At 43.4% G+C, this 16,147-nt stretch overlaps 1 protein-coding gene across 1 annotated transcript in view; it reads right to left on the reverse strand.

The window, feature by feature from the left end:
- Window positions 1-11,553: 11,553 nt before the first annotated feature.
- The window catches only part of LOC308472095 (cytosolic phospholipase A2 epsilon-like), a 47,257-nt gene continuing 42,663 nt past the window's right edge, over window positions 11,554-16,147 (reverse strand). Inside the window, exons 19-21 of the mRNA XM_080996584.1 lie at window positions 15,087-15,253; window positions 13,426-13,612; window positions 11,554-11,962 (exon numbers count right to left, since the gene is read on the reverse strand). Coding sequence (XP_080852710.1) covers window positions 11,757-11,962; window positions 13,426-13,612; window positions 15,087-15,253 — 560 coding nt within the window. The 3' untranslated portion in view covers window positions 11,554-11,756. The remainder of the gene's footprint in view (window positions 11,963-13,425; window positions 13,613-15,086; window positions 15,254-16,147) is intronic.

A 16,147-nucleotide genomic window follows, 5' to 3' on the forward strand; every position in this document is an offset into this window, starting at 1 on the left:
AGCCACACACCCTCTCGTTTCAGAAACAAAAAAATATTCCCTCCCACCTCCGTTGTTACGTTGCTATGCGGAACAAGAGTCAGCGTGAAGTGTCTTTAAATGTGCTAGGGCTGGTGCAATGAAGTTGCTAAGAACAGGTGTTCCTTTTCCTTCTAAACTACGCTATTGCATCTCCTTCCACCCTCCAGTTTTCTTTTGAAATACAATATGCATGTGTTTTCCTAACACAGATTTGGATCAGAAATGAATGTCCTCTCTCCTGGGTTAAACTGGCTGAAACTATGTCCTCAAGAGCTGTCCTTTTTATTTAATTATATTTGTTTATTATTGCATGTCTCTTATATGCCACATTTCCTCCAAGAAACTCAAGGCGGTCTAAGTGGCTCTCTCCATCTCCATATCACCCTTACAACCCTGTGAGGTAAGTTAGACTGAGAGTTGGCAAGTGGTTCAAGGCTCCCCTGTGAACTTCATGGTGGAGTGAGGATTTGAACCCTAGATCCTATTCTAACTCTCTAACCACTATGCCATACTGGCTCTGAGCAGCAGGGTCTGGAAGGGTGAGCATTGTTAGTCATGTAAAAAGGTAAAGGGACCCCTGACCATTAGGTCCAGTCGCGGACGACTCTGAGGTTGCGGCGCTCATCTCGCGCTATAGGCCAAGGGAGCCGGCGTACAGCTTCCGGGTCATGTGGCCAGCATAACTAAGCCGCTTCTGGAGAACCACAGCAGCGCACGGAAACGCTGTTTACCTTCCCGCTGGAGCGGTCCCTATTTATCTACTTGCACTTTGACGTGCTTTAGAACTTCTAGGTTGGCAGGAGCAGGGACTGAGCAACGGGAGCTCACCCCGTCACGGGGATTCAAACCGCCGACCTTCTGACTGGCAAGTCCCAAGCTCTGTGGTTTAACCCACATCGCCACCCAATGCTATAAATGCACACCTCCCCTGGCTCTATGCATGGATTTCCCTTGCTGGAAGGTCATCTTTCCATGTCAAAGTATCTGTATGCATGTGCCAGGCAGGAGGAGGGAATCTCTTAATTCCAGTCTTATAATAATAATTTATTATTTATACCCTTCCCATCCGGCTGGGTTTCCACCATTCTGGGTGGCTCCGAACAGAATATTAAAAACACAACAAAACATCAAACATTAAAAACTTCTCTAAACAGGGTTGCCTTCAAATGTCTTCTAAAAGTCAGATAGTTGTTTATTTCCTTGACATCTGATGGGAGGGCAGTCCACAGGGCAGGGGCCACTGCTGAGAAGGCCCTCTGCCTGGTTCCCTGTAACCTCACTTCTCACGGTGAGGGAACCACCAGAAGGCCCTCGGAGTCTTCTAAAATATGTTGTTCAGAACCCATTGTAAGTTCTGGGCAGTGGGCATGGTGGGAGAAGTGATATCCCCCCTTTTCCCTATAGCCTCCCCCCCCATCCCTGTAGGTTGGAGATCCTTCCAGTATAGCTGGTGGTATCAAAGGATGCAAGGGGAAGATTAGATTGGGAAAAATGGCCTTTCCCACTTCCGCTGGAAGGAATCTCCACTAGATAAGAGGCGATGGTTTTGTCATAGAAGAATGTATTTTTGAAACAAATTGATTGAGTTTTGAAGATTTTTGTTCCTGTTCTATCCTGTATTTTATGTTACAGAAATTCTAGCAGGATAATATGCATTACTGGCAAGAATAGTTGCGTGTTGAGGTCCCCAAGCCACCCCTCAAATAACTCACATATGATTTTTGTTTAAGGTTTTTGGCGTAATTTTGGCCACAATTGTATTAAAATACATATCTGTGAGTGGTTGCTTAGGCACTGGTTAAGACTATCTGTCCCCCCCCCCCGCCTGGGGACAGAACTGACCTCCGAACTCCCTCGGAAGCCAGTAAGGGAAAACAATATTGGGGAGCAATGGAGCTGAGTCACAGGCCCTCAGCACTCACCCGCATGCTTCCCGGGGCTTGCCGGCCCTAGCCCCATTCCAGGGATTCGGACAAAATCGTGGCAAACCCCTGGATTCCTTTAATGGAATTCCATTCTGCAGCAGCATTGGAGGGGCAGGCCCAGCCAATCCTTACCCCTCCTCCAATCAATTTGATAACCAATGCCTAACCGCAACCTTACAAGTTGTGACGATTTGCTACGCAGTAGGCAAAAACCAAATGGCCCAGCCAGTCGGTCAGATGGACAAAATTCCTACCAGGCCCCTGCCCCAATGGCAGACAACCCCATGACAGGCATAGCAAGGTCAAAGCAAAACCTTCAAGACACAGGGCGGGTGGATGGGTGATCCGGTTCACACATCGAAAGAGAAAGCACCAAGCTGCGCGCCCAGAATTTAAAAGGTTCGATCCCTTCCACCAAAATTGCAACAAGTAAATTTCCCCAGCAATCCAGCCAACCAATCAATTGCCTGGGGTCAGTTTGGGCCACCCTGTCTGGCAACAGAGGGGTGACTCAGCGGACCCCACCGCAACACGTGCTCTCCTTCAGGGAGAACATGCTATGTATTTAACTGAAACACACCTATGTCCTGGCTGACTAGGAGCTACTAAAGTGAGGAGGACATAAGAACAAATAGGTGTACATTCGGAGAGTGGGCAGTTGGCAAATTCTACATGAAACTAGAGAAGTAGGGTTTGTTAATCATTCAGATCACAAGGCCAAAGAACTGAGTGTGTGGAAGATGATGTACCAATCTGAGTTTGACTTCTGCATGCACAATAGCTTCAAAATTAGAAGAATCACCTGCTTCAGATTCATCTGATAATACCTGTATAACAGGTTTTGGGCACCTCAAATACCACAATAGAGACATAATCTTAGTGTGTTCTCTAGACATGCAAGCAATTGCAATTACAGCTTACTTTTAAAAGCTAATTTGAAAAGAGTGGCTATAACAAAGTCATCCCGGGTCACAGGAATTGGAAAGGAGAGTTTAGACACATGATGGAGAAAGGCAGAGATGGCTCAGGCCAGCATGTGCCCAACAGAGCCATCTCTCTATATGAATGGATGGTTCTGACGCTAGAATTGCCTTAATTTTCACAATCTGTTTTGCCTTCAGCCTTTGGAGTAATATCACAGCAAAATTATCTATGTATGGAAGTGCATCACAAGTTAATGTGACTTTGAAGCACAAAACCTGGTTAAAATCACATCACTTGTTTTGTTCTCACTTGTGCCTGAGCCACAGTACCAGTAGGCATACCTGGAGATTTCTAAAATCAGACTTGGCACAACTTCTTTTTACCTTAATTGTTGTTTTACATAACTGCTGTGTTTGCTTGTAGTTTTGACTCAAGGTGCTTCTGTTTATTCATTCTGATCACCCCCCCCCCAGCAGCTGGACAATGCTGCATCAGAGTGTTTTGTCACACTTTCCACTGCATTTCCCAGCTGATTTCCTTTATTTCAAAAAGGCAAATATTAGGGGGGATTGAATTTGCTGCACAAGACCTCCCTGTAAAATTTAATTGTACAACCTAAGTTGACCAGTATGTGATTGACTCCCACCCATAGGAGCCAACTTATAATGAAGCAAAGGACAATAGTTGTTGTTTAGTCGTGTCCGACTCTTCGTGACCCCATGGACCAGAGCACGCCAGGCACTCCTGTCTTCCACTGCCTCCCGCAGTTTGGTCAAACTCATGTTCGTAACTTCGAGAACAGTATCCAACCATCTCGTCTTCTGTCGTCCCCTTCTCCTTGTGCCCTCCATCTTTCCCAACATCAGGGTCTTTTCCAGGGAGTCTTCTCTTCTCATGAGGTGGCCAAAGTATTGGAGTCTCAGCTTCAGGATCTGTCCTTCCAGTGAGCACTCAGGGCTGATTTCCTTAAGAATGGATACGTTTGATCTTCTTGCAGTCCATGGGACTCTCAAGAGTCTCCTCCAGCACCATAATTCAAAAGCATCGATTCTTCGGCGATCAGCCTTCTTTATGGTCCAGCTCTCACTTCCATAGCTTTAACTATACGGACCTTTGTTGGCAAGGTGATGTCTCTGCTTTTTAAGATGCTGTCTAGCTTTGTCATTGCTTTTCTCCCAAGAAGCCGGTGTCTTTTAATTTCGTGACAGCTGTCACCGTCTGCAGTGATCACGGAGCCCAGGAAAGTAAAATCTCTCACTGCCTACATTTCTTCCCCTTCTATTTGCCAGTAGGTGATGGGCCCAGTGGCCATGATCTTCGTTTTTTTGATGTTGAGCTTCAGACCATATTTTGCGCTCTCCTCTTTCACCCTCAATAAAAGGTTCTTTAATTCCTCCTCACTTTCTGCCATCAAGGTTGTGTCATCTGCATATCTGAGGTTGTTGATGTTTCTTCCAGCAATCTTAATTCTGGCTTGGGATTCATCCAGCCCAGCCTTTCGCATGATGAATTCTGCATATAAGTTAAATAAGCAGGGAGACAATATACAGCCTTGTCGTACTCCTTTCCCAATTTTGAACCAATCAGCTGTTCCATATCCAATTCTAACTGTAGCTTCTTGTCCCACATAGAGATTTCTCAGGAGACAGATGAGGTGATCAGTCACTCCCATTTCTTTAAGAACTTGCCATAGTTTGCTGTGGTCGACACAGTCAAAGGCTTTTGCATAGTCAATGAAGCAGAAGTAGATGTCTTTCTGGAACTCTCTAGCTTTCTCCATAATCCAGCGCATGTTTGCAATTTGGTCTCTGGTTCCTCTGCCCCTTCGAAATCCAGCTTGTACAATAGTAGGAGTACAATAGTAGGAGAGGCTTAACCCCCCTTTCCGTTCCGTTCCAAGATACCAACTTAGATGTTAATCCTTCTTCCACTCAGACTTTTTTTTGGCATCTCAGTGGCTGGCTTAATTGGCAGAGTAATTTCTCCCTCCTCGCTCGAAGCATGTCCAAAACTTAAATCCAATTTTTCATCTTAAGAAATGAAACTTGATGCGCTCACAGGAGAGCCAGACTCTCTTGGAAGCTTCCATCCAGTGCGCGTCCAGGAGAGCCAGACTCTCTTGGGAGCTTCCATCCAGTGCCCCCAGCCCCTCCTTCCTTACGAAATTGGGACTGGTTTATTGGGCATCCGCGGATGAGACTGTGTCCTCCCGTACCCCGGAAAGATTTTGGGAGGCTGATTACTTCCATCTCAGCCTCTAATTACCCCGTGGTGAGGCAAGGAAGAAGGGCTACCCCTATGCTATCCATATAATCAGTTATCAGTAATCAATATATTCATATATGCTCACACATAATCAGGGCTTACAGTATTTTAAAATCCATTTTGAATCAAAGGGAAGCTGTGCCTTAGCTAACTGCAAACTGCTTGAAACAGCAAAGTTAGGAGACGACCTTTCCCCTACAAACATCCGTGTACCCTGGACAAGGGGAAGATGTGAATCAGAGATACTGGTACAAATCCCCTCAGATACAGGCTAAATTAATCCACAGAACAGGAAGAGCAAAACCACAAAATCTCCAAAACTCCCTGTCCTGTCATAACTAGGGGAGAGGTTAGACAGAGCGTCACTGCAAGCAACGGAAAGCAGAACTGGATCTCCGTGCTTGACCAGTGCTTGACCAGGAGCTGGTAGCGTGGCAAGAAGCTTGCTAATTGGCTAATTTTTGCTGACAATATCGTGAGTCCCTCATGGTTGTCTCATGATCTATGATTTGCTGTGATCTGCTCAGGTATAAAGACCTCTGGATTTCTGTCAATCGGGGTCCCAGTTCCTTTTGGAAGAGATTCCAAACTGGGTCCTTATTGCCTGGCAATAAACCTTACCTTCTTATTCTCCATTGCTGAGTCTGCCTGATCCTTATTAAACACCAAGCGAGTACCTGCTTACGTTCACGTGCTTCATTGGGAGCCGGAACGATGGAATTTTCAGCCATCTTCCGTGGCACCTCAAGTGGAAGTTCAGGTTGTCTCTTCTTATCAGAGATCACCCGGTAAGACCTTCACTAGTTGGGATTAGGTACCCTTCTCATCACAGGAAGCTGCAAGCTACCCTCTTTTCCATATTGTAGCTCTTTCCATCCACAGCCCATACGGTGCATAGTGGTTTTCTCCCACCACAACCCATGCTTCTCCTTCACTCTCTCCTAACTTGTTTCCTTACCTTTCACCTTTAACATTATATCACCTTGCAATCTGACGTTTTCTCCCCAAGTTTATTTGTTTCTCTTGCCTTGCTCTGTAGCCTTTCTGTGGTCTATAAATCCTTCGAATATCTGTCTGTTCTCTGTCTCAGAGCCCTGCCCTACATTTCAGCATCCTGCCTTTCGTGTCACCGCTGTGGGTATCTGTATAATGCTTGACAGCCACTGCCATCCTTTCACATCGTGTCCAGCTCACCTGTATCTTCATTTGAGCTATCAGGGATAGTGCTCAGCTGCGATAGCTCAGCTGGTAGAGCATGAGACTCTTAATCTCAGGATTGTGAGTTCGAGCCACACGCTGAGCAAAAGTTTCCTTCATCGCAGGGGTTTGGACTAGATGACACTCATGGTCCCAACTCTCCAATTCTACGATTCTATGAAAGATTCTATGAAAAGTAACACTAACTCCTGTATCCGTCTGAAGATCCCATTTGGGACTTTCTATTAAATTATCACAAGCCATGATCACCTATGACATCACTTTGCACCGGAATATAAATCCAATTGCCTACTACTCTGGGGAATGATGGTTGATACTGCATGTTGATTCAGGACCTTAAACTGAGCTTTATGCTTACAGTTGCCTACTTCTCAACCTGGGTTAATTCCAGAGTCATGTGCCTATGTACTTTGCAATAGTGGACAGGTATTATTTCATCCATCCTGAAGAAGTTCCAGTTCCAGAAATCATTAATGATGCAGCACTAACTCATCCCTAGGCTGGTTTAGCAGCCTTGGCTGAAACGTATCCCAGCATTGCCTTACTAGTGACTGTTCTGAAGTAATACTGCAATCAAAGTACATGAGACACTGTCTAAAAATATTGCAAAGTCATTCTGAAAATTCCATTTCCAAGTCTATATAATTGCAGTCAAGGGCACAGCTAAGAGCAGGGCTTCTTATTATACTGTGTTGTATGGCGAGGAATGAGAGAACATCGTTTTGCACCATTTTCTTCCCTAATATTTTTCAACACTTTGCCAGCAGGGGAAGTCTCTAGGTAGTTTTAAAAATGTACTGTACTAGCCATTGACCATGACAAATCTGAATAAAAAATAAATACACATAAAGAGATGCCATGCCATGAATAATAGTCTCTATTTAGATCTCTCCCTTACAGTTCAATGCTATATTGTCCAGGGTCTTCCAGTGTGGTGTAGTGGTTAAGAGCGGTAGTCTCGTAATCTGGGGAACCGGGTTCGCGTCTCCGCTCCTCCACATGCAGCTGCTGGGTGACCTTGGGCCAGTCACACTTCTTTGAAGTCTCTCAGCCCCACTCACCTCACAGAGTGTTTGTTGTGGGGGAGGAAGGGAAAGGAGAATGTTAGCCGCTTTGAGACTCCTTAAAGGGAGTGAAAGGCGGGATATCAAATCCAAACTCTTCTTCTTCTTCTTCTTCTGATCTTTCTGGCCACCAGAGCAAAAAGGGTGACTTTGTGAGTCACTGAAATGTTAATATCGCTAAGAAGCCATAGGACCTTCTCTGCCAGGGAGAGACATTTTTCTTGTACTGGCTGTCGGGTGAGAAATGGTCTCTTGGGTCCAAAGTATAGTGAAGCCTCTAGGTGAAAAATCCAAAATCAGACAAGGATAGCGAAATTAACCTCTGAGCAACAATTGATAGTCATCCCTAGGCAAACACAGTAGAATCACTATTTAAAATGGGGACTTGGAAATAATTGGAGTTGTTGAGAATGAGAGAATAACTTTTATACTTTCACTTTTACAGTGGTACCTCTGGTTACGAACTTAATTTGTTCCGGAAGTCCGTTCTTAACCTGAAACCATTCTTAACCTGAGGTACCACTTTAGCTAATGGGGCCTCCTGCCACCGGCGTGCAATTTCTGTTCTCATCCTGAGGTAAAATTCTTAACCTGAGGTACTATTTCTGGGTTAGCAGAGTCTGTAACCTGAAGTGTTTATAACCCGAGGTGTTTGTAACCCGAGGTACCACTGTATTTAGATCGGAGAGGTGGAGAGAACACAACCTGGGAAGTTGTGTCAGGTTCATACTGAGAAGTATGTCCTCTGTTGCCTGTTTTGCCACAGCAAATGTCTTATATGATACATTATATAAAGATATTTCCAAAACCTTCCCAAATTTACTTCCTGAAACACTAATTATATTGCAGCATGATTCTGAAAAGCTGTGGGACATAGTGTATCACTTTATTGTGCAATCATGTTGTGACTGTGCTGCAGTAGTGGCATGATGATATTTGTGTTGCAGATACATTGTGAAATCACTGCTGTTAGGGGAACAGATTTGTCCCCAATGCTATGCACAAGGTGAATCCTTTTCTGGATGCAGCAGAGACCTGCATAGGGTCAATAAACTGAGGCTGAACCCTGCTAAGACAGAGATGCTGGGGGGAGGCGGTAAGTGAGTCCCAGGTTCAAGAACTGGGGTTTTTGCTTGCTCTAGATGGGGTTGCACTCCCTCTGAAGGAATAGGCATGTAATTTTGCATTGCTCTTGAAACCTTCTTTGTCCTTGAAGGACTTGGTGACCTCCAGAGCCAAGAGAGCCTATTACCAGTTTCAGCCGGCAAATCGACTACACCCTTTCTGGACAGAGATAGTTTTGCCACTGTGACACATGCACTCGTAACTGCAGCTGGTGTAAGAATGCTGTGTTCTATATGCTGAGTGGTACATCAAGTTCAGCAAATGGAGCCTCATTAGTCTTGCAAAAACCTAACGATCATTGGCACAGGGATGGGTCTCTTTGCTGGCAGTGCTGGCATTATGGGATCCACTTCCTGCTTGGCATTCTGCCAGCTTTTGAAGACACACCTGTTTACATAGAAATTCCCTTCATCTCTTGACCAGAGTCACCTCTTTTAATTACTGTGTTATTTTAATGGGACTGTTTTATTGCATGTTTGTGTACTTTAATTATGGTTGTTTATATTTCAGTGCTTCTGCAATTTGTTTTTTATAATTGTAAATTGCTTATTTTGGCATTAAGCAGTGCATGCATTAATAAATAACATCAAGATTTATAGGGCCACAAATTATGTGGTAACACGTTAGGAAGAATTCAGTGTCCTTTTCTACTAATTATTCCATCAGTGTAAGCTTGCCAAATGGAACGATGTTCCCCTCTCTTTTCCATGTGCACTATTCTAGGGGTTCTCCTGACCCCTCAAGCCAATTATGGGCTGCATGGGGGAGGAGAAAGGGGAGCCCCATTGCACAAGCCGAAGTCTTTGTGCAGGCCTTCTGCTGACAACACTCACTTGATGAATCCCACCCATTGTTTATTGTGCTATGATTTACATAGCCCTTATATAGTAGCATAAGCCAGTGATTCCCAACCCCCCCCCCCATGGACTACTTAAAAATTGTTGAGGGTCTTGGTGGACCCTCTATGTAACACACTATGCTAGATGATGTTTGGTTTTTAAATATATATATTTTTCTGATGTGCTGTTGACCGCCTGAAATGAAGTTCATCCGCAGACCACAGTTTGGGGACCCCTGACCTAAGCAAAAGGCAGGTATTTGTCCCAGGTCTAAACTAACACTGAGGGAGGGGAGGAAGGCAAGGGTGAGTAAACCCATTTACTTAGGCTTTCTTTCAGTTTTAGATGAAGATGAATGCATTAAGCCAATAGCTTCATAGAAGCAGACCCCCCCCCCCCCCGTAGCTGGGCTGGTGTTTGAAGTAAAAGGGGTGGTATCCTGTAGGTGTTCCTCTTCTTTCTGAAAATTGATACTGTCAACATCTCCACCTAATTACCACTTCTCACAGGGCTAAACAGCCACAAGTTCTATGATTCCATGAAGTTTCTTCACCTAACTAATAACTAATGTGTCCTTCTTGTCCCTTGATCTCTGCACATTCCTCCATGGGCTTTCTAACCTGGTTCGTACTCAGAGCTGAGGTCCAATGATTCAATCAGGGCACTGGCATAGCTGAGCCCTCCTACTAAGATGCTTGCAGGTAGGACTGAAATGAAGACAGTTTTGTTTGAGGCTCATTGCAAGCAAAATAAGTAGGACTATGCTCCCTTGGATCCTATGGGCTCCTGCTGCTTCACCCCAAAGTGTGCATTTAGATGGGGAAAGGTGGAGGATGTTCCTAGGCCTTGGTAGAACAACTTTTCCTGCTGCCTACAAGTCCCAGAAATCCCAATAGGATTTGCATGTTATTTTGAAGGAGAATCTCCAGTGTACAGTGGGAAAAGATACTCCACCGGGGCCTGGCTTGCAACTGCATGCAAGTAGTCCAAACTTCTGTACTCAGAAATATGCAGAACACCCCAGGAGAAATTCTCTAAGCTTATTGAAACTCTCCTTTCTTCTGTTTTGTCAGCTTTTTGCATGAGTAGGAAGAGCCCTCATGTCCACATTGAAATTTTGCCTAAATATTTTCCTCATTTTTACCTTAACACTGCTTGACATCTTATCTTCTCCTGCTCCAGGTTTACACTGTCATATATCCTGCTCAACTGTCCTGATTTAAGCAGGACATCCCAGAATTACAAAAACTATCCTGGCTACTGATTAGATCAGGCATAGGCAAACTCCGGCCCTCCAGATGTTTGGGACTACAATTCCCATCATCCCTGGCCACCGGTCCTGTTAGCTAGGGATGATGGGAATTGTAGTCCCAAACATCTGGAGGGCCGGAGTTTGCCTATGCCTGGATTAGATCCTGGGATGTCCCATTTGGGGGGGGGGGGCATGTTCTTGCACAAGTCACTTGACTTGTTCAGAAGCATGGCCCCGAAAGACACATATCCCAGTTTTCCTCTGGGACATGTTGGAGGGTATGCAATTGTAGGACCGCATGAACCTCCAATGATTCATTTTGTCACAAATTGCTGCACATTTAAGAAGAGTGGAAAGTCAAGCTCTAGGATGCCCAGTGGCTTTGTGTTCTGCTTTACAGAGGACAGTCCTCTGTTTGAAGTCCCAGTTCAAAGATAAAAAAAACCATAAGAAGCAAGAGCAAGGATCTTGGAGCTGCCCATCAGTAGTTAACATCTGAACAGCAGAATAAGAAGCACACTGGTCAGCTTGTCACAGTTATCCCCAGTATGAGGAAATCTGTATACATTTCTGTATACATTATAGTAATTATTTCTAAATTTACACCTAGATATGCACATTGGCACATACTAATTTTATGCAAATCTGTGTATTCTTTTGCCCTCATTTTTAATGTGTAACTATATCCATAACATTACCCTCTCCCCCATTCTATATTTCAGTGTCTATCTCTCAGGAGCATTTATATCTCTGGCCAAACCACGGGTTTTGGAAAAAAATATGTTGGTATTAAAACAACCCTTTCCCTTTGCTTTACAGATGTAGGTTTGTATGTGTGCAACAGATTGACCTGTGCTGATCATTCTGCCATAGAATTGTGTGTGCGTTTAGTAGACAGAACATGCATTCTTAAAATACACTGCTTTTTCCCAATTTTTTATTAAATATATCCAGAAGTGGGCCTTTGTAGCTTGCTGTGCCCCTGCTGAAATATGAAACAGTCATCATAAGAGAGATGAAATAAATTCCACTGAAGCCTTCAGATTAATCAGTAATTGTAGCCAACCATTACTTGATCTTCTGCCTTCCCCACAAGCTCCCCAGTCAATCTATACTGTCTCCATCAATGCCGCCTTTTCCGTTCTACAGCAGAACGCAAAGCCTGCAGAATCAGGTGCTCGTTATTCAAGATGTTGTATTCACTCAGGTTTACTAGCTTGTCGAAATCTTCATCGCTGTATCTGAGGCAGTAAGTATTGTATGGTGTCTTCCAGGTGGAAACATCAACATCTCCTGCAGCCATCTCTGCTTCACCATCGCGTTTCTCGCCTGGGATAAAGAAACGACGAGTTATTAATGGTTAGATATTTGGCTTATTTCAGAAGCATACATGTGTATTAACCCAATGAGAACGTTCTTAGAATGGTTCATTTACAATTTTGGTTTTGTGTTTTTTTATATAAAAAATAAATCTACCACAATTTTAATGCCCTATTTTGATTTGATTTATCAGGCTTGGATATCTCTTTATACTTAAGAGGGTCTCAAAGTAGTTGAGTGTATATAATATAATGAAGTTAATAAAGTATATTAAATAACGCACAATATCATTGTAATTATAAGAACATACACTCAAGGCTGGATTAGTATTTGTTGGCACAATCTTATTCTGACCATGCTAAAGCATGAACAAAAGAAGCAAAAGACTTAGTCATGCTTAGAGGGCTTTTATTTCAATCAGTGGGACTTACATTAGTGACTAACTTAAGTATCATTGATTTCAGTGGGTCTACTCTTAAGCATGACTAAGTCTGGACCCTGGATCCATTCCAGTGCCTTAGAGCTTGTTGTAGTCAGTCAAGACTCAGAGGTTAAAGCTTCAGGGTTGTTACCACAGAGATTTGGTATTTTATATATTTTATTTTTAAGATTCATACGCTGCCTTTCAGTCAAGTGATTTGCACAATGGCTTACAACAGATTGTAACAATTCAGTTCAGAGGAATTAATTGATTTCTCGGTAGTGGGAAAGTCCAGCAAAAATCTCCCCACCTCTAGGAATTGTATTGCCTGACAGCACTGGAAATAATAATAATAATAATAATAATAATAATAATAATAATAATATATTATTTATACCCCACCCATCTGGCTGGGCTTCCCCAGCCACTCTGGGCGGTTTCCCCCCCCCCCAAAAAATTAAAATACTGTAATACATCAAACATTAAAAGCTTCCCTAAACAGGGCTGCCTTCAGATGTCTTCTAAAAGTCTGATAGTTGTTCTCTTTGACATCTGGTGGGAGGGCATTCCACAGGGAGGGCGCCACTACCGAGAAGGCCCTCTGCCTGGTTCCCTGTAGCTTTGCTTCTCGCAGTGAGGGAACCGCCAGAAGGCCCTTGGTGCTGGACCTCAATGTCCGGGTAGAACGATGGGAGTGGAGATGCTCCTTCAGATATACTGGACCGAGGCCATTTAGGGCTTTAAAGGTCAGCACCAACACTTTGAATTGTGCTCGGAAACGTACTGGGAGCCAATGTAGGTCTTTTAAGACCAGTGTTATATGGTCTCTGCGGCCTCTCCCAGTCACCAGTCTGGCTGCCGCGTTCTGGATTAGTTGTAGTTTCCGGGTCACCTTCAAAGGTAGCCCCATGTAGAGCGCATTGCAGTAGTCCAAGCGGGAGATAACCAGAGCATGCACCACTCTGGCGAGGCAGTCCGCAGGCAGATAGGGTCTCTTAGGCAGATAACTGTCACTTAGGGTGGAGTTTATTAGCTATTGTCAGTAACTTACCAGGTGCTTTGTAATAACGGAAGGTATCATTCACTAATGGGAAGAAAACCAGGATTGGACAACCAAGGACATGTGATTGATCAAAGTAGTAGCATTCCTTTAGATGTTTCTTGTCTTCTTCCGTAAGGACAACATGTGGAAATGGGATACCTTGCTGGATATAGTACTTGCAAGCTTGCTCTAGGGGCTTCATTCACATGAAAGTTAAAACAAGAGAGGACAAGAAATGTATGTTAAAAAGCAATCATATGCCACTAAAAAAAATCTATGTGGAAAACTGAGATACCCAGGAAGCACAAGGTAGGAATTAATGAACAATTCCTTGAATGGGGGAAGTAGAAAGCAGAGTCCCTGCTTTTTAACTTGTTCATAAACCATCTAGAGTTAGGAGTGAGCAGTGAGGTGGCCAGGTTTGCTGATGATACTAAGGTGTTCAGGTTCATTAAAAGAAAAAAGCAGGCAACAAAATCTGGCTAAATGACATCGTAGAAGCTATCAGGGATTGGTTGCAGGCGTGAGGGGTTTGGCAGTGAGCTGATTTCAGCTTGGGTGATGGTTAGGCATTGAGTAAGTTGCATGGAAGTGAGGTTGTAGCCCCTGCCTGCCCCTCCTTGGTAAAGAGTATCCAAAAGGATCCAGGAGGAATGGTTTCTGTCCAATGCCTAGGTGGGAACTAGGGCCATACCACTCCTCCAACAGAAACCCCAGGTAGGGGGTACCCCTATTTGATGTAGATCATAGGCACCCCTTCCAAGATGTCGTTTACGCTTAAATGCACTTCCAGCAGATGTGCTGGAGTGGAATAGCAATGGCTTTACTCAAGGCCTATGCCAAACCATTCACTGCTGAAACCAATGAAGCTTTGGCGTTATTCAAACCCAAAACCCAATGTGCTGTTGTCCAGTGTGGTTATTCGTTTCCCCCAGCTAGGTCACAGGGCCTTGGCACATGGATCCTATAAATGAATATTATCTAAGCTTGGGAATTAATGACTTAAAGAGGAGGAGCAGACTAAAATTTATGTGAGATGAATTCCCAGGAATTGCCTTGATAAGATTTTACTTCCATCAACAGAATGTATTTTCTTTCATTGCATTAGTCATTGTTTTCTATCTAACTACCTACTGGAGAATAAAATTTGCATTTAGGGTGTTTTTTTAAAAAAACAACACCCTGTGGTAATGTTTATACTTGCTGCAACTCAAAGGAAAAAAACCTGCTGCAGGTTGGTAGATGTGTGATCAGCCATATCTTTTATGCTATTATAAACCTCGTAGCAGTTTTATTACATTCAAGTGGTATGTATTATTTGTTTGTTAAATAGGTAAATAAATATATTATTGTCTTTTATAAGTTCTCACCAGAATGTGCTCAAGGTGAGATTCAGATATTTTAGAGCAGGAGTTGCCAGGCTGGTACCCACCAGATGTTGGACTCCAACTTCCATCTGCTCCAACCAACATGGCCAGTGGTTAGGGGCGATGGGCACTGTATTCCAACAACATTGGGAGGAACCCCTGATTTATAGTGAGGTGAGGAATCTGTGGCCTTCTGGCTACAGACAGTTAATTAGAGAGGTGACCTTGGGCAATATGTCACAATATGTCCACATAAACCTGAAATATAGCGCTTAAACAAACAAACAACACAAAACCTATTACCAGTGTTTGTGAGCCTGCACTGTAACTCAGATGTACAATGACATCAACTTTCCTCTCTGGCCTTAAAAGTGGTGGGCAACTTGTATTGATGAAAAATCCAGCGTCCACCAGTCCTATAGAGTCTGCATGTTCCGTTAGTTGATTTGGGCATCCGTCTAACACCGTAGCTGGAAAGGAAATATATTTTTTGCCATCAGAAAAGAATATTTCTGCCTAATTTGGAACCCAATTAAATTAAAATACATACGGCATTTTTACCTATGACATTATGGCTGCAGTCATATGCCACTTACTTAGGAGTAAATTGCACTGGATTAAGGAGAATTCAAATATCACTTAGAGCAGAGTGTGTGGTCTGCTTTCCATAATGGTGGAGAATTGTAGTCCAATCAGGTTTCCTGTCCTATGGGCTTTGGAACCTATCAGAACCATAGAATTTCACCTACCCTCTTTTGACCTCTCAAAATATTTGTGGGTAAAGCTTGATCTGTCCAGGTGTCAACTGTAGCTTGTTTGTTAATCCCTCACGAAGAGCTGTTTCTCAAACTGTTTCATACCAATTGTCTATCGTTGTGCCAGAAAAGAAATTCCAGTGTCTGGTTATGTTGCATCTCGCTGCTTGTAATAACTGGCTTATTAATTCTTTATTATGTAAATCCAGATGGGTGTCTTGAGATATATTGAATAAAGCTAATTCTGGTTTGACTTCCATTTTTTTAGTGTTATTTTATTAATTTCTTGGAATATCAAATTCCAGAAAGGTTGGATTTTGTACATTGCCACCTTCTGAGTGTTATTATTAATAATAATTCCATTTATAGGCATCATAATAAAACTGTAAAATAGAACACTGTGAATATAACTAATAAAACAAAACACTAAGTCATTGGTCAGTTTAATCTAAAACATCTGGAGTCTAGAGAAGTCTGGACTACAACTCCCATCAACCCCAGCCAGCATGGATGATGGTCAGGAAAAATGGAAATTGTAGTCCAAAACATATGGAAGGCACCCAGTAGAGCTATCTAGTTTCATACTGTCAGTATCAACTGTGTCTGGAA

The sequence above is a fragment of the Podarcis pityusensis genome, assembly GCF_964106645.2.
Source record: "Podarcis pityusensis genome assembly, chromosome: 1".
NCBI classification, from domain to species: domain Eukaryota; kingdom Metazoa; phylum Chordata; class Lepidosauria; order Squamata; family Lacertidae; genus Podarcis; species Podarcis pityusensis.